Source organism: Myripristis murdjan, chromosome 1, assembly GCF_902150065.1.
Source record: "Myripristis murdjan chromosome 1, fMyrMur1.1, whole genome shotgun sequence".
Classification (NCBI taxonomy): domain Eukaryota; kingdom Metazoa; phylum Chordata; class Actinopteri; order Holocentriformes; family Holocentridae; genus Myripristis; species Myripristis murdjan.
In genome coordinates, this window is record NC_043980.1 from 23,798,269 (window position 1) to 23,817,832 (window position 19,564).

The 19,564-nt window shown below is 41.7% G+C and overlaps 1 protein-coding gene across 1 annotated transcript in view; it reads left to right on the top strand.

The window, feature by feature from the left end:
- Nucleotides 1-19,298, top strand: part of gab1 (GRB2-associated binding protein 1) — a 60,063-nt gene extending 40,765 nt beyond the window's left edge. Inside the window, 12 exon segments of the mRNA XM_030053615.1 lie at nucleotides 446-574; nucleotides 844-1,009; nucleotides 5,428-5,656; nucleotides 6,466-7,151; nucleotides 9,770-9,864; nucleotides 10,043-10,304; nucleotides 10,307-10,345; nucleotides 12,654-12,746; nucleotides 13,933-14,026; nucleotides 14,791-14,914; nucleotides 17,132-17,260; nucleotides 17,345-19,298. Of these exon segments, the coding sequence (XP_029909475.1) occupies nucleotides 446-574; nucleotides 844-1,009; nucleotides 5,428-5,656; nucleotides 6,466-7,151; nucleotides 9,770-9,864; nucleotides 10,043-10,304; nucleotides 10,307-10,345; nucleotides 12,654-12,746; nucleotides 13,933-14,026; nucleotides 14,791-14,914; nucleotides 17,132-17,260; nucleotides 17,345-17,503 (2,205 nt within the window). The 3' untranslated portion in view covers nucleotides 17,504-19,298.
- The last annotated feature ends 266 nt before the right edge of the window (nucleotides 19,299-19,564 follow it).

Below are 19,564 nucleotides of genomic sequence, written 5' to 3' on the forward strand. Positions count from 1 at the left end.
CATAGAGCTTATTTCCCTGTCTCCTAATTTTTACTTTCGTCAAGTATGTGGTATGCCCTGACTTTAAACTCCTCTGTCTGCTATGTGATCCCTCTTTCTTAGAGACAACAAATCCCATTTAGGAGAAAAAGCCTAATTGCCTGTTTCTCTTTATAGATTGGGTTATTCACCCCAATGAGGGTGCTAGACCAAACTATGTGGCTTTTGTTCTGGTTGTCCCAGACACATATTTCTGGTTGCAGGCCTCTTCCTCTGAGTCTCAGTGTGCTTCAGTGAGAGCTGTGCAGCTGGTGGAGAAAGCACACAGGGACACAGGCTAAGCTGGGACACATCGGCTAACCTGGAAAAATAAAGCATTTGGCCAGCCTGTGGTCAGTTTGGAATGGAGCAGACAGTGTGAGAACACACAAATAACCTCTGGCCCCATTTCTTTGCCCTCCCGCAGGCATGGAAGAAGCGGTGGTTTGTTCTCCGCAGTGGCCGTCTGACGGGCGACCCAGACGTGTTGGAGTACTACAAGAATGACCACGCCAAGAAACCAATCCGCGTGATTGACCTGAACTTATGTGAGCAGGTAGGTTTTTGAACTTCAGCCAGCCCGTGATTAGCAGACAAGCACAGCTTAGCAGGAAGTCTCTGCTAATGGGTATGAATATCTAGGCTATTACAAATCTACTGTTGTGATATTCCTAATGGTAATCATAAATACAGCATACAGTCATACACATTGAGTTATTATACTTTACCATCTGACTGGCTATGAATCGTCTTCTGAGTCGAGGAGCACCTCTTGTTTCTAGACTGATGCTATGTGAAACTAAGCCTGGTTGGTTTCTCCCTCAGGTGGACGCTGGGCTGACGTTCAACAAGAAGGACCTGGAGCACAGCTTTATTTTTGACATCAAGACCATTGACCGTGTATTCTACCTGGTGGCTGACACTGAGGACGAGATGAACAAGTGGGTGCGCTGCATTTGTGACATCTGCGGCTTCAACCCCACTGATGATGGTAAGGAGGGATGTTAAGCTTACCACACATCCATGCTGCCACTTTTTGTATAATTATTTTAAATAAGTGACACAATCACTGAGACAACTGGCAGTCTTTACCGTCCTCACGCTGCATCTTTCATTGTGCATCAGTGGGTGGGATTTCTCAGCATATCTGCTGAGCTTTACACCACAAAACTGGAAGAGGGATACACATTGACATTGTAAGACACTCCCAATGTCAGTCCCCTATCTACTTTGTCATTTTCAACATCTCAGTGATGGAGGTTGGTGTTGCAAGTCAGCAGTCAGCATTTCTTGACAATTTGGTTACCTGATTTTTCTGAAAGACCCTCCCCTTTGAAAAATGGGTTTTCTTTTTGTTTTAATCCTGCTGGAAATTTGACTTTGACTTTAAAGATTGGCATTGGTGCCAGATCTGCCACTGCACTGTTCTCACATTCAGCAAAGGAGAGAGGCTTGTCCTTACTTCCCTGAAATCTGATATTGTGTCATGCGCGTACGAGTCTCCCATGAAACAAATGTTAACATCAAATCTATGACCAACACAAACTAAACATATGAAATTACATTCAGTTAGCCTACCGTAGCTGATGTTACAGTGCACTTGACAGTTTCAGGCTGACAGCGATATAAACAAATTGAAACAAATAAATGTAGTATTCAGATACATTACCAACTCTCTGATTTTGATGCACCCTTTTTCCAAATCAGAGTCTGATGAGGCTCAAATATGTGGGGCTGTATTTCACCAATGTTGCCTGTATCCACCACAGGATGAGGCATGCCATATAAATCTGTCTTTCTTAATGCTGTTAGCAATTTATAGTACAGATTCAGCTTATATTATGTGCATAAAGGCTTTTACCTTTAGTCAGCATTTATAGCCACTGGGGCTGAGCAGACAAAGACAAGACTTGTAACTGTAGACGAACAAACTGCTCTGGGAGGGTCCTGTATAATACTTCAAAGCTCTTTCGTTTAATATTGCCTTTCATTTTATACCCACAATAGTTTACACAATTTAAGGGGAAATGGCCTCATGAAAATTAATATCGAGCATTTCTGATACATTAGACAGTTCACGGTGAAGACAACAACAGAAAAGATTGTAGAGAGAGATTGCAGATAATCTAAACTGGATTTGAATTGCAGGCAAAACAGTTAAAAAGTAAACATCTAATTCCACTGAGCCAGCCAGACATTTACATGTTGAAAACTTCATCCCTGCACTTATCCGAGTCTGTATACACTACTGATCTGCAATATCCTGTTTAAATTTTCTCTGGTTTTGTTAATGTCAATGGTTTTGTCTGTTTTTTGCAAAAATATTTCTAGTCATCGTACTGTATGATTAAGCTGCTCTACAGATGTGAACATCACAGCACAGTTTATGTGGCACTCTTTTCCATTGTAAAGAAGTGCACTCATCTTGTTTTACGTCTTGAGTCTGTGTTTTAACACCACAGACATGCAATTATCTTGATTGTTAAAGCCAGGATTGAATTGGCCTGATTACATTAACTGTAAGTTGGCTTTGTGGACCTGCTTAATCCTGGATCAAAGCTCAGATTTTCTCAGCCTCTGGACCAGCTCCTCCAATTCAGATGAGCTAAACTTACTGAGTGGAGGGTCTCCACAGCATGTGTCATTTCAAATTCTGAAAACTGGCCTGATTAGGAGGATTTCAGTGATTCTTTAGTGAGGGGAACCAATCAGTCCATTTGTGCTTTATGTAATGGAGTTAGTCTGAAACTGCCTCTAACAACACTCAGGATGTTTGAAAATGTGTCCACACAAACAGAATCAGATGTTAAGCGGTTCTGTATTTTCTAGTCCAGACAGATTTTGAAATGTCAGTTCTCCTCTTTTGTAACTGTACATGGCACAAAGTCACTGTAGGCTTTAGTGACTAGACTTTGATATAGCATCTTTGTAGCCTTCAACACATTTCAATAGGGCAGGCATCTCAAAAACTTTATAAATGTCCCTTTGAAAACTGGTAATGAACTCAGTCCAGTTATATGAATGCATATGTTTTTGTACTTACTCAGAAGCAGTTTTGAACCAGTACTGTTAATTAATGTGTTGAATATGTTATAATTAATATGTTTGGAACTACTTCTTACAGCAACTTCAGTATATCCCAAATATTCATGAACATTGAAAGAAAAAAAAAATTAGCAGATGATCTAAATCAGGGCATACCCCAGCTATAAGCAAAGAAATTAACTGTATGTGTCTAAGTATGAGCTCACAGGCCAATTACTGCATCCTTGATTGGTTTCCTTTTTGATTTAGCTTTTTTCTGCTAAAGGATCTGCCTCTTTCTCTCTCATGGAGTTAACAGTTATATGTGCAGGCAGGCCTCTGTCCAATGCAGTTCTCAACCAAGGCCTAATGATCCATGTGGTGAGATAGGCTCACGTTACCCTTGTTCCCAGTACTGGATAATCAAAGCATTGTGTGCCTGTCAGTCCCACTGCCGCTCTTTCTGTCCTTTCCTCTATCTGGTTCCCATTCTCTCTTGTTTGCATGCTCTCTCTCTCTCCTTCTCGTTCTTCTCTCTCTTTGAGCCTAATCGCTCCCCAAACCAGAATATTGGCTGAGACTGTGCCACTTCGTCAAAACTTTCTCTTTTTCCTCAACTAGTTGTTGTTTTGATCCGATTAGAAATTATCTGAAACGCAGTGTCTGTGACTTTGTGCCATATAAAATTGTTAGGAGAGAAGCAGCTGCTTTTCTTTTATACAGACAGAGGTTAGAGGCTTATCTTGCTCAAAGTTCAGCATCTCCTCAATGTTGCGTCTCAACCTTTGCTAACTAATGTCACAGATAACAGCATTCATGGCACCTTCTGCAACAGTTAGTGGATCTGGCTGTTAAATCCCCTATGTACACACAAACAGTAAGACCATTCAAGGAGAAACTGGGTCCAAAGACAAACATCCTTGCAGATAGCCTTTCTCACAGTTCTCATCACAAAGGAATGGCCTTGGCTCTAACTTTTGCACTCTCTTGCACTCTTTCTCTCTGTGTATCAGAGCCATCGCCTGCTCTCCTGTGGCCAGGTTGTAGAGTTATAAGGCTGGGCAGATACTAGAGGAGGGAGCAGTAGGGGGACAAGAGCTGGAGAACCAGGGCTATGAGCTAGAGTGTAGGACATGGAAGATGCATATGAGCAGAGGGGATTTTCCCTTTTCTTGGATGAATCAGCACTTAAGAGCTTTAACAAACACATGGGGAGGAGGAAGGGCGATTGAGGAGAGAGGAGCAAGTGAAGCACAATAAAGAGTGAAATTATGTTTGAAAAGAAGAGAAAGAGGGGGCCCCGCATGAGTTGAAAGCATGACTGTTATGGAAGAGAGTGGGTGGGGAATTGTGAAATAGGGAGATCAAGAGAAAAAGGTAGAGAGAGGCAGAGAAAAAAGTTATACTCTAGCTAGCATCTCCATCAGCCATCTTAACCCTCACTGCAGCACAATAATCAGCTTGAGCAGAAGGGTTTGAAAAGGATGCTAACATGTGAAGACTCACTCTGTGGGTGACAAAGCAGAGGCCTTGAGGAAATGCTGTCAGAGAAGGAGTGTGTGGGATATTTTTTTAAAGAAAACACACTAGTAAAAGATGTGGAACACATCTCATAGACTGCTGTGTGAGGTTGCCTCCCTGGTTTATCATGTAATGAGTTTATTGATGCCAATTAATGCCATTTTTGTGTAAATGTACTGCAGAAAAAGCCAAGCATTTCAGATATTTAACCTTGATAGTAGCTGTACTTGCCAAGTGTTATTTAAGCAGCCATGTCTTGAGTATGCAATATGTGGGAGGGCAGCTGAACTCTGTGTGTTCAGAAATGCTTGTGTACACACAATTACATACATGCACCGATTTTCTGAACATGCAGGTTGGACTATTATATTATGTTTCCAAGTTATAGAGTGTATTTAAAAGAAATTCATTTGGTATTGGACCTGTCAGTGTTTTCAGATACAAGAGGATAACAAACTGAGGCAATATGGATGAAATCACATATATTGATATTGTTGACGAAATACCTCACTATTGATATTATGACAATATTGTAGGGGGGCTGTTGACGCTGTCATAAAATAGTTTACACGCAAGATATTTTTAATGAATTAGTAATATTTATATGATGACTAAGCAAATAGTTGCAAATAATCTGGAACAGTCTAATATGTTCAGAAAATTGCAGCCTTTTACTGTAATGCAGCCTTTAAAAAAACACTTGTGCTATACCACAACATCCCAATATGTAAAAATCCCAGATGATATCTAATCTCATATGTCGGTATTGCTATAAGAGCGATCTATCACCTGGCCTCATAATACACAGCAATAATAACATTAACATGAAGTAACACTTAGCCCTCTTTCATGTCTCTCCTCCAGAGGCAGCAAAAGCTGCTCACCAGTCAGCCATTGGAGGCTTGGTGGTCGACACCCCCCCTCATCCAGCACTGGGCAGTATTGGTGGTCCAGCAGCAACAGTGCTGGCCAACGTGCCTCCTCCATACCAGCCAGTCAGTGTGCGCCACCTGGACTCTCAGTCCAGCCTGGAGGAGCCCCAGGACTACTTGTGGCTCGTCAACTGTGAGAGCAAGAAGCCAGAACCCAACAGGTTGGTGCGTGCGTGCGTGCGTGCGTGCGTGCGTGCGTGCGTGCGTGCGTGCGTGCGTGCGTGTGTCTGTGTGCTTATGTGCCTTCTCAGTGTGCTTGACTGTTACACTGTGACATAAGTTTCTCTCTGCAGATTTTTCCTTGTCCAACTGTTCCCCTGTTTTGCCTTTTGTTTTCTGCTTTTCATTTTTGCTGTCGCTCTCCTCCCCGTCTCTGTTTCTGTCATGTGGTGTTTAGCGCAGTGCAACCTCCCTCTTCAGTGGAGGGAGACCAGGAGTATTTGCTCCTGCAGGAGTGTGAGAGCAGGACTCTTCCTCCACAGGCTAGTCTGTGAGTGGCCAGCCATCCAGCTGGAACTGCCTGCTTGTGTGGAGTGTTACATACATATAAAAAGACAAGACTCACAAAGCAACGTACAAATGCACAGTATACACTTGTTTGTAGATGGACATGGATTTAGTTAACAATTACCAGGACTGGGTTTGATGAGTTTAAATGTGTTTTATGGCTTCCTTACATTTTACACCCTATTCAAGTGTTCTTTCTCTCACACTTAATTGTTTTTTGTAATTGTCAGCATGTTATGCAAATGAGTGACCCTAGAACTCAACAGGGCTATTTCATCATCCTAAACATGCCAAGGGGATGCCAAAGATATGTCTGAAGTTTACTTTTAATTATTAAGTTTTGCTTGCAAACAATGCCAGGATGGCTTACTATGTTTGTGTGGTTTGTTTAACATCTCTAAAACAAAACAAGACATTTTTATTTAAGATGTTTAGCTCTCTGCTATGTGTTTTCTCTACTCAGAGCCCATGCTGAGTGTTCCAAGTCTACCTCTTCAGAGACGGACCTGAATGACAACCTCCCCTCCCACCGCACGCCCACATCGTCCACCTCCTCAGCCAAGCACACCTCGCACAACGGCTTCTTCACTCAGCACCCGGCCCCTGCCTCCGCCTCTTCCATCTACGATTCTCCTCCATCACGCGGTGCCTCCCTCTCAGCTGACACAGGCCTCTACCACCTCCCCCGCAGCTACTCCCAGGACACTGTGCTGCTCCCTAAGTCAGCTTCTTCCCCCGCGGCTCATCCAGACAGCGGAGAGGCCTCTGACCTGTACGTCTTCAACACACCGTCGCGGAAGCCCTCAGTGGAAACGCAGATGCGCAACCTGTCTGTCAGTTATGACATTCCTCCTACACCCGGTGCCAACTGTACCTACCAAGTGCCCCGCACGTTACCGTCCTCGTCAGGGCCTGGAGGCTCAGAGGGCGGGGGAGATGTAGTCCCCCCTCCAAGACCACCCAAGCCTTCGCTCAGCTCCACCTCAGGACCTCCGCCACCCCCTGCTGAGCGCTCGCCTACGGACAACTATTGTGTGCCCCGCTCAGCCTCAGAGACGGATGGAAACTACTGTGTGCCCACCAGTGCTGGGAACAAGGCACTACGCAGCAACACTATTGGCACTGTAGACTCTTCACGCCTCCGGAAAGGTTTGTGTCAAGGCGAGGGCTTTGTTTACTGCTGCTGAAAATGACGATGGAGTGGATGCTTTTCATACATTAGAAAACTGCCATAAGAGCTTTGTGTGGCTTTTAATACATAGCATTTGAGAGCCAAAAAATTCTTAATTTCTTGTCCTTCAAACTGCTCCTCAGAAAACCTGAATGCATTTCATGCTTCTTGATTCTAAATTGATAAAATTAAATTATACTAATATTAATGGAAGGCTTCACCATTGGCCATGTGTTTGGGTTTGCACTTGCTACCCACAGTCATATAATAATGACAACGTGACATAGTCACAGTGAGTTTGTTTGTTTGTTTTTTGTTACCGTTGCACACAGGATCATGTGACACCACTCAGACATGTTTTAAAAGCAACACCATTGAACATTTTTGTGTATTTGTGTTACGTAGCTTAATTGTGTTGTTGATTGATGATATGAGGCATCACTTAAGTTCCTGGCATGTTTCCCCACCAGCTGCGTTTATTTATCTTTTCTCATCCAAAACATTAAAACTATGAAATGGTTAGTGGACCTGAAAATTTCTGAGTAGGCAGTTTCATGGATATATTTTAGGGCCTTGACGTTTAATGGCCTTAACGATAATTTCCATGAGCAGCAGTCCTAAATCATATATCCCTGGACTCACAGTAATCACATGGGCACTGCCTCAGGGCCCCCACCCTAAAATATTCTTCACTTACAAGTGTTTTCTTTCATACTTTGACTGATACAAGTGATGTTAGGAAAATCTTTTGTTACCACTTTTCCAGCATATATTATGCTGGGTATGCTTTGCATCATATCCCATCATATGTTTTCTCTCGCACACACAAATACTAACCCCTATCTAAGATATTTTTTGCCACAGTTATTAGCCAGATGTCTGCCCTTTGCCTTCCAACTAGGTAACTTGTAGTAACGTGCATGTTTTTTTAGTGTGGGTTGACCCATCGTGAATCAAAACACTGACTTTAACAGTATTTTTATCCACTATTTTTACCCATAGAGCTAAAGAGGCCCACATATCAGAACATAAGACACACAAGTGATTTATTTATGCAGTTGCTGCTCATCATGATGTTAAAGTTGTCATTCCATACCAGTGGTGGGTGTATAACAGCAAATACTGTTATCCAATCATAGGCCTATTGAAACAGATGCTTCTATTAAACAGAGAAAATCAAAGCTAAAGATCTTTTTGAAAAGGCAAGTGTCTGTAAAGATCTGCACTAGACAGTAAAGTTGGTCCAACATGGACATGTCAGACCATTTATCCCTGAGACTCTGTCTTGACTGTAACATCTATCTTAACAAATGATTTAACATTAATAGAGGCAGTAATATTAAACTTTACAAATGTAACATTTAATCTAAATAATGGTCATTGAATAAAGGCATAAAAAGGAAATAAAAATAGGCAAACAACTCAGTGAACCGCCCCCTGGCAAGACCTGGACAACCACTTTGCTGACTAAAGGAATAAGGGGGCAGCCCCGTTACCCCTTAAAGGAAGGGAAGTTGTAGTTCTTCTCTGTGCTGCTCCCTCTTGTGGTGACAACTGTGATTACAGGAGTATTAACTTGGCTGGATAATTATTTACAAAAGCCTAAGAGAATCTGAGGGCAGAAGAAGTTTTATCTCAATGCCCATTCATGGCATGAACTAAGTACTTGTGGAAGATGTCAAACTGGCAATCATTAGACATAGCTACATCATAAGCAGATGTCCTGGGTTCAACTTAGATATGATGACTATACTCTATGCAGAATTCAAAGTGCATAGATTTAAAGCTGCCACCAGTATTCCTTTCAACTTGAGAATGGTTTCATTGGGATTTATCTGCACCTTGCATCTTGATGACTGATGTACAGGTCAGTGGGTTCAGACGTCTGTGAGGACCTAAAATGGAAATAACACTGTTAATAATCAGTACAGTACAGTATAGTAGAATAACCCAACTCAAGCAATTAAGTTGCACCATGAAAAAAGATGAAGTTCAGTATCATTTGACCCTACTGTAATGTCTTCTACATTTTGCAGCTGCAACATTGCACAGAAGTGATATTTGTCATCTTAATTATTCCCTGTTATGGTCCTCATGCCAGTGTAGTCTAAAGCCCATTGTTTTATCATGACAATCTCATAGATCTTTCAGGACTTAAGATTTTCCTTGCACCGCTGTGGTTCCTGTGGCTTTAAGTGAAATGCATTAGTGTCAGTGCCTAATGACCCTGCAGAGAACAATAATGCACTATACTGCCTTTGCACAGAACTGCTAAACACACCACAGCCCCAATGCATAATTGAATGTTTGCTGAGTCATGAAAACGAACTTAGATTGCTGAGATGTAAACGCTCCACCACCATAGACCAGCATATCTCGCATATTACTGCATTTTTCATGGAGATGATGATATGGTAAACATAGATGAATATGAAATTAAGACATTTTTCTCTCCAGTATGGAATGCATAGGCCTATATGGTGTGTTCTGCATTTACAGATAGCATTATTATATTCAGCTTTGAATATCCAATCACATATGTGTATATATTCCAAATATGTGTTTATTTGGTAATATTTTTTTGTGTACCTTGCAGATTTTGGATCACAGGACTGCTATGATATTCCCAGGTCATTTCCTTCCGACAAAAGCTGTTCGTTCGACTTCAATGAAAGTTTCAACAGCTACTTTGTAAGTGTTCTTAGGTTATTTTCTAGTTCACTGGATGGCAAGCTCATAAACTTATGAAGCCAAGTATACTCTGCATCTTCAGTGCCTGTAGGCGCAAGTGGAATTGAGTGGCAGCTTCAAACCGCATGTGTGTAAATGATCTGTCTGTGTGCATACATTTGTGCCTTTTCACCTCTAGAAAAACAAAGGCATGATGCCAGTGGGTAGCCAGTCCACTGAAGAGGTAGATCAGAACTATGTCCCCATGAGTGCCAACTCCCCATCGCACCATCACTCGACCAGCTTACCAGAGCCCATGCAGGAGCCCAACTATGTACCCATGACCCCAGGCACTGTGGAGTTCTCCTCCCTGGGCAAACAAGTCCCGCCGCCCGCCCACATGGGCTTCCGCTCCAGTCCAAAGACGCCTCCTCGCAGACCCATGCTCATCAGTGACTGCCAGCCCCGCCTGTGGATCGTAATCTCAAACCTGACCGCAAAGGTGAGAGAACATCAAGTTTGTCTGTGCACGTGCGTGTGCATGTGCAGATGTAGTTCTGTGTGTTAATGTAGTTTAATCCACTTTTGTTGAAGGGGTGATGTGTATACTTAAGTTTATTGTTTTGCTTTCCTCGCTTGTGTGTGCACAGACGTTATTAATACTACCAAACTATTCATGCTTTTTCTGACATTCAGCTGTTCAGCTGCAGTTCTCACAGTGCTGGCTCATGGTCGTGAAACCTTCCGTTTATCATTTCATCAGTTCCAGTCGATTTTAGTGCAGTGTCATTCATCATTATATCTTATTTACCGTTATTGACATACACTGGCAAGAGCGGTCTCTCGCAGAGTATCTCCCTTGTTCTGCCTGGTGTACTAAATACCAAAACATTCCTCAAGGCCTGTCCTTGACCAATCTACACACAGCCTATTTCTCCTGTCACTGAATTAGTTTAGTGCTTGCTGTGTCCTCTCCATCCAACACAGTTAGCTCCTTGTCAAAGGCACCTTTGTCCCAGGCTCAAGAGGCCCTGTGGAGCATTTTGGAGGGGGCTGGTCCCTGTGCCATGGAGTGACCGAAGCCCGGAGTGGTCACCTCCATCCCCTTTGTTCCCTCCATCTGAATGGAACCCTTTGATGAGAGACCTAATAGCAAGGGCAATTAGAATCTGGGCAGATTGCAAGGCAAAGCGAAAGGCATAAAGAGCAAGAGAGAGGGAGGGAGAATGTCAAGGAGGCAGGGACACATCACATACACAGCCAAATACCAGGGTAAATATTGTCACTTAAGAAAACAGCACATGCTATAGGGTATTGGAAAACCTCAGTTTGGTCCTCCTTTGGTCAGTAACAATGTCTTAAAGTCACTTTGGTGCAGAATTTTCATTTTCAATAGCATCTACCTGGCGTGACTGTCTGCAGTCAGCCTTTAACATTTCCTTCTACATGGAGTAGTGATGCGTGGATCTGCTCTGACATCACCCAAATCCGCATGTACACCTAAATCATCCACCCACCTGAATGAATTATTTTCTCTGATTGACCCGCACCTGCATGGACGACTCCACCTCTACCTGTCCCTGTAGGCTATTTTGTTTTTTTAAATCATGTCGAGCAGTGCAAGCTGTAATTACTATTTTCTTCATCAATAGTTTATTATTTCACACACCTGCAACCCATCTACTATTAATCAGAGTGTTAATTTTTATGACCTGGCCCTCCCAATCGGATTATCCGTGGTGCCCGCAGATAATAGCGCAATCTGCAGGATTCGTGCATGCAGAATGAGTCCACCTGCAGTCAGTTTTTCCCCTGTTCTCTCAATTAGAAATTGGACATAGACCAGAGCAAAGCACAGTTAAGTCAGAACATACAAAAATATTTCAGTTTATCTGTTTCAGTTACTGTATATAATGAATATATTCAGGCGGACACTAAAGGAAAGTAAATGCTAATAACATCACTTTTCATCATTCCTGTTAAGATATGCTATGTATAGATAACAGAAAACATGTGCACTTCATTCAGAATCATTTCATGACAAATTTAATGGTTTGCTTCAGACATTTTAAGGGAATGATCCTTTGTCTTCTGCCTGGATTTTTAGTTTCCTTTAATCTTTTATCCATTTTATTGCCATGAGCCATGCAAAATTTCTCTGCATTCTATCTGTCTTCCACCATGCTAACTGCTGTGTCCATCTTCCTTGCACCTCTCTGTCTGATTTGGTTGGTCATGTTATAAAGGTTATGGCATCTGTGATCAAGGCTGGCTAAAGGCTTTCACTCTTTATTGCTTTGACATGGACTCCACAGCACTGAGATATCTTAGTTTGAGCTTGCGGCACACTTTGTTTTTATCTTCTGTCAGCAGCACTGAGAAATATTGTTGTATTTTATATGGTAATGTAAAATGCGCTGTATGCCTAGCCAGTTCCAGTTATTCTGTTTTGCAGATTTGGATTTGCTGTTCTCAATATGACATGCCTTCTCCGTGTAATCTCCGAGCTTATGCACAGCTCATCGTGCATGCACAGCTGTGATGTCAGTCTTTGCGTGGGAAGCTGTGGTGCATGGAGTGAGGTGCATGTTGGGTATTTTGGGTCTGCTGTTGTCATGACAATAGTCCTCTTTTTAACTGTGCTGCAAAGGAGGTGGTTGGGTTTGGGTGTGTGTGAGACGGGGTGTAGTTTTGCTGTTCAGCAAAGTCTTGTCTTTTGCTTTGCATGGCAGCATAGGTGTAACAATAGGGTTAAATTGTTGTGATCGTCAAACATTTTATAATAAGCCAAGTCTTCTTTCACCAATCAGGTCAGAGTCCTAAAATAATAAGAGCAAAAGGTGTTGGTTTAGAGCGAACCGACTCTCAAACCGTAGGTGAATTCCCAAGGGGACGACGCAAGGGTAGGTACTCCGAACTAAACTGCCACTGTGTATTTGAAACACACCTGTCATGCTCTGACTTACACAAACTCCATTTCATCTTGACTACACGCATGCTGAAAGTGGTGCATTATGGGATATCTGTGGTTTCTCAGGCCTGTTGGCTCATGCTCCATCTGAGATGAACTGAACGAAAATCAGAGGTTAATTTAATCTTAATATAATATAATTTGTTGTTTTGAGGTGCCTCTCCATACAGCCAAATGGGTTTAAAGTATAATATGGGAGTAAGAGCTTGTGCAGTGACCTAATCTTATTATTTTAAATCCCAGAAGGGGGTGGATAAGCATGCTCTTCGAGGGGAGTGAAATGAAATAGTCAGTTTTGGAGCTCATGAGCAGTCACAACATGCCTTTAGAAACACATTGTTACCACCGTTCTACCTTGTCTCCTCACTCTGATGCAACTTCTTTTATCTAATCAACTAAATACCAGGAAACTACTAACCATCCTACACTATTTTTACTGTTTTTTGTTCACAATTCAACATTGGTCCTTCCAAAACCCACATTTAGAAATTTTGCCGCAACAGAAAAAAAAAAAAACACCTAATATTCCAACATGGCTTGAAGGCAACAGATAGCTCATTTCAGGAAATTGAACAGTGATACCATCTAATGAAAGAGAGAGAGTCACACAAAAACACCTAAAGGCTTATCTTCCCTACTCCCCTGTTTTTGTCCAGATTTAACTAGCGTGCCTCATTTTGATTCCCTCTACACTGAGTGCAGAGTTAGACATTTGTTGTTTTCTCAGACTCATTGCATTGCTGATAATGATATCCATAACAGTGAATGGTCTGGTCTACCCTCTTCAATAACATGCAGCAGATGAAGAGTGTCTGCAGTGACTTGCCATATCAGGCCGTGATAGCCAAGTTGGCTGTTACATTATATTACAGCTTTGCTGTTAAGTAGCACTGCATTTGCTTTAATTATACTGTAATTTTCCCCAGTGTTAGCCTTCAGGCAGGAGTTAATAATGGATTTTTTTAGTAATTTTCAACACAAAATAACACCCAAGTTGATTAACTGCATGTAAAAAATAGTATTGTGAAACTTTTCTGCTGTGGACCTTTGCGATCCTTACTTGAATGTAGTCTGCATATCATAAGCAATGATTGACAGGTGTGTGTGTCTTCATTCAGGAAAGCCCGCCCCCCTGGAGATCAAACCACTGCCAGAATGGGAGGAGCCCTGTGCACCTGTCCGCTCGCCTGTCACACGGTCATTCGCTCGGGAGTAAGTGTTCAAAACCTTGTGCGGCATTTAGACATCTACATAGTGCTGGTAATTTTGGGCATGTTCACACTATTCTGCATTTTCCTACATGCATTTTTTTTGTTTTGTTTTGGATTAAAAACAATGGAAAAGGCACTGTGCTTCTTTTCAGGCACAGCAGGTTGCTTCCTAAAGTTTAACTTCTAAAGTTTCAGAGGACTGCATGTGACATGGGATGAGGTAAACAAATCGGAGCACTTAATTCCCAGCAGAATAGAGTGGTTAATGTTGACATGGAAACAGTATGTGTTACACCTCACACTTTATAATATTATCAGAGCAGTGTGGGGTTCAGGCAGTGGCTTTTTCCCACTGGGAAAAAAATAGTGGTATAGTATGAACATGCCCTTTTGCAGTAGATACAATTAAGTAAAGGTGTAGATACTAACCCTCCATGCATTACTGTAGTCACTTCATGACCAAAGTAGCTTTGCTCATACAGACAGGGCTTGGATCTGCCTCAGAGCTACGGCATACTGAATGCAGTGTGATGGCTTATCTAGGATGAGGTTTGCTTCTGTACTTTTTAAAGCTGCAGGGACTCTTCTGGCTGCAGTGGTTTATAGCAGTGGCTTATTGCAGTGGCTGTTATGTCTATATTTCATTGTGTGCTCGCCAGAGACTGTATTTTGTTTGTGTGTGTGTCTGCGCGTGCAAACGCACACATATACACACACACGCAAGTGCCTGGAAATGGGTGTATAAACATTGTGAATGCTGCTCAGTCCCTCTAGGTTTCCCATGCCACCGAGACCCCCGTCAGTGCATAGCACGGCCTCCAGCACTGACTCCGAGGACTGTGATGAGAATTATGTAGCCATGCTCTCTAATATGCCCACAGACGAACCAGTATGTAACACACAACTGTCCTCTAATCTAAGAAGTTGCATGATCACTATTTTCCTCTACTTTTAAATCATATAAACTTTATGCTACAGCACAAATATGACAAGCAAATGTCACTTGTGATTTTACTGTGAAATGTTTTTTCTAGATAAAACCTCACCTCATTAATCAAATGAAATCTGCAAAGGAAGTTTCCACTACACATGCACCATAAATAGATGTTTTGGTTTCAGGCAGGGAAAAAAACACTCCAGTGCACAACACCATGCAGCTTTGAGAGGGTTCATTTATCAATAGATATGAGTCTCAGCATCAGTGTTAAGTTTCTCACAGTGAGTTGTATTTCTTGTACAGAAAAGTATTAGAAGTCCCGTTGCCATTTCCACTTCTCACTCTTCTTCATAAGCCCTACATTAATATGGACAAGTCAGTGGTTGCTGCAGAGGGACTCCTTGACACCTCAGCTTTCTTTACAGTCTGCTCTTGTCTTGCTGTTCTGCTTTCTTTTCCCCCCCTTTTTTTTCTTTGTACCTTTGCTTTTCAGGTATTCTGTCCTGTGGAAAATGCTTCCTTTTTTTTTTTTTTTTTTTTTTTTGCTAAATCAGTACCCTTACTGGAGTTCTTACGATCCCTTTTTTGTTGCTCGGGCATTATTTAGAAATGTGATTTGAGTCATTCAGTAATGTCTGTCTGAAACAGACAGACCCTTTTTTGTGTTTTATGCTCTATTAAAAATATAGTAGTAGAGTATAGTGTAGTAGTAGTGGTTACATCTGCCATACACTGATAGGGTAATGCAGTGTATCTGCATCAAGAGGGATACTTCCAGTCAGGGTATTAGAAGTAACATTTTCCCATTTTGGTTGCTTTAACAGTAATTTTCCTTTTTCCAACATTTTGATAATGTCTGTTGACTTCCTGCTCCTTTATCACTCATAATGTTCATTTCTTTTTCCCCAGTCTCCCATTTCTCTGGCTTTGCCCGTTCATCCATTCTTTCTCCCATGTTTTGTTCTTGACCATCTGCTTTTCTCCTCTTCCCTCTCCTGCTATTTCCTTCTCACTGTGTGTGTAGAGAGGAGTCCTTCTACTGCACTGTCCCCATCACCCCTGTAAAGAGGGAGGTGGAGGAACTTGACACCATAGAGGAGGTGAGCAGGGTTGCCAGTTTAGACATGCATGGGCTGCCATGTCAGAGCACCAAAGGTTACCAGTTTCAGTTGTTATCATAAGGCCAGGACAGGGAATTTCAGCAGGAGTATACACAGGCTGACTGTGTGGTATAGGCTACACTGTAATCCAAGCCAAACCCCACCTACAACCTGTGGCTTGAATACACAAGTTGCAGTGATTTTTAGATGTAAAAGAAACCATTACTGCCCTTAGAATTAATATTTATTCTAGTCCTGTCACCATCCTAGTTCTAATACTCCCACCCACATATAGTTTAGAGTTAACACCACCTCTAGCTCCACTGTGTATATTATTGTTGTCACAATATCAGAAATTTGACTTTGCTATCAGTAGTAAGTGTTACATCAAAAAATTTGTTGCAATGAAAAACAAAACATCGAGGAGCACAGAACAACTGTAGACTTTATTTTAATAAAAAGTGTCATGTACTATAAAGCACCATAAATTCAACATGATTATCAGTAAGTTTAAAAAATATTCAACACTGCAATGGCATAAATAACTAAATAAATATATCAAGAATTTGTAGCTACACAGGGACTTTCCTGTGTTGGTGGATGCCTGATGGCTCTCTAAGCTAAACACTTCCATATTTTGCTTCTGGCTCCACTTTAGTCAGCCAGTTTACATGGACTGTGATTTAGTTCAAGCCATGGTGGACTGTTTTATGCATGTTTTCATCAGTTTGACTGGCTTAAATTTTGCACTGACTGCTGCAGTGTGGGTCTGTCTATTCCAATCCTTCCACCTCCTTTAGCAATTCCTGACCATGAGACATGTATACGCCCTCTGGAGGTAATGCTGAAATGTAATTTGAGCGTGCAGAACACATTTGTTGAAAGGTTAAAATGGTTATAAAATGAAATAAATTCTGTCTCTTGCAATGGTAGCAATGCAGTATTGAAATTTTGGCTATTGTGACAACACTAAAGTGTGTTAATATGGGTGACTTGTGGGTTTTATTATTTTGACCCTTCCTGAACGTTCCTTTTCCATAAATAAAGTCCCCTCTTCCTGGGTTTGTAGAACATGAAGTTGGGTGTGTCCATGACTGCAGACGGGGGCAGCAGCCCCATGGTGAAACCCAAGGGAGACAAACAGGTGGAGTACCTGGACTTGGATCTTGACCCCGGAAAGTCTACCCCACCTAGGAAGGTAGGACTCAGCTTTACTGACAGAAAAATAGGAGCTGACAGAAAAAATAGGAGAAAGACTGACCACTGTGTTTTCCCACTCCAGAAGAAAAGCAATGGAACCGGGATGGCAGCGTCGGATGAGCGCGTGGACTATGTGGTTGTGGACCAGCAACGGACACAGGCCCTAAAGAGCACCCGGGAGGCCTGGAATGATGGCCGACAGTCAACAGAGACAGACACCCCCACCAAGGGGCCCAAGTGACCCTGCTCAACCCCCCCACCACACACATAGACACAGATACACACACACACAGACACTGCTGGGCCTTCAACACTGGTGCAGGTTCTGGCTTGTGCTCTGGGACAGTCCAGCTGTCACCTTCCACCTCACTGAGATCCTTAGCCTGTAGGGGCCAGTGGACATCCAAAGCCACTGAACTATCTTTAGTTTACACTGCTGTCAAGGCAGCACAGCGCCTCCCGCTGTAGGAAGGGGTGTGGGCCAGGAATAAGCTGTACACAGTATGAAAGCAGGTGGAAGGATGGACTTGTCTTTGGGGTTGGAGTTGAGTAGGCTCATGAACTTTGAACACTCACTGCCTCTTATGTTGGACTACATGTCAGAACTTTTTTTATGTTCTGGTTTTCACCTTTGAAAAGACCGTGAGCTGATGCAGAGATAACATTTCTTTAAATTATAGTGCTGTCAGATATTACGTTGGAGTGTAAAGTGAAATCACTTGATGAACATGATCAGAATGCTTTGTAAGAACAACATTTTACTGGTCAGTGTAGCTGGTTAACTGTGTTGATGCCTCAGTTTCTCCTGCTTAAATGAGGTGAAGTTTTCTATTGGCACAGATCAGAGGTCAGTTTTACAATATCTTCACTACCAGTTAACATCATAAAGAATGGCTAAAACTCTCCCTTACTCTTTGCCTAAGGAAGACTTCACATTGGATCCCTAAGATGACCCAATACAACTAAGTTTCATAGAGGAATATTAGATTTGTTTTTTGTTTTTTGTTTTTTTTTCCAATGCAAAAGCAATTGAACATTTTACAAAAGGCAACCAAGTGCTCAGTCAAAGCTTTGGATTCACTCAAAGCTTCATTTAATCCACTGAAAATGATTTTTATTTCCAGTTTCTTTGTGAGTGGAAATGCCTCAAATCTCTTCGAGGAAGTGCAAAGACTGTAAAAAAGTGTTATGTATATAAACAGGAAAAGTGTCCTTTATTTGTATGAAATATCCAGTTTGTTTGACTCCATGTGGCATGTGGATTCTGCAGGGTAGAATCCTGTGCCCGTCGCAGGTGGTATCAGGACTTGTGAGAATTGAATGAATTACTGTGAGTTTTTACAAGAAAGTAAGAGGCTTTCTATAAGTTATGCAAAGGTATCAAACTTAAGCTAGAGAGAGAGAGAAAATCAGGTACTCTTTTAAAATGCATACTAATACAACTATCCATTTCTAATTTATTTTTCAATTTATTTCATCAGGTGGATTTCCTGTCCACAACTAGCTCAGTATTCTTAATTCATGTGGACAAAGATTTGTAAAAGTCTGTAGTAAACGCTTACTTTGACAAGCACCGGTCAATTAGTTTCAGTTAATTGATATTCCTCATTCCTCTCTCCTCTTAGGTTTAATTTATTTCAAATGGAGCTGGCATACACTTTTGGGAAATTATTTGACTGCCTTATCTAGTCAATTTGTTGCATCTTTTGTAGATAGTGATGAATTTTTTTTTCTCTGCGTAGATTTTTGCTTTACTAACCTATGAACTCTCACTCAGAAGTCCCGAGCATGTGCTATACCATACAATAAAATCACTGCTGTACATATTTTGCCATCAACTAGTCAACCATGTTATCATTTGAACTGAAAACTGTGCCTACTATGTCATCTTCATACTACTTCACTCTTTCTTAATTGCAGTTTCTTTGTGATATGGACTGCAAAGCTGATGATGCTTTATCTTTTTTAATGAATCTAGAGAGAAAATGTTGATTTTAAAGTGGACTAAATAAAATGCAACCTTTTATGCACGTGTGGCCTCTTTCAAACATGATTCTGCTCTGATTTTGAAATCGTAACATAAAGGAGACCTTTAACACAATTAGGTCTGTGCTGTTTTCCACGTCAGTCAGAACCCTCTCTGACTTTTATATAATGCAGTGAGGCATGCTGAGAAGGAGACGAGGAAGGGCAGCGGCAAAACTTATCTATCTTAATTAGCCCTTTAGTCCTTTAATCGAGTCTTAAAATTGTATTTTTCTTAAAACAAAGCGCAAACTCTTCAAATGGTGTGAGACAATCC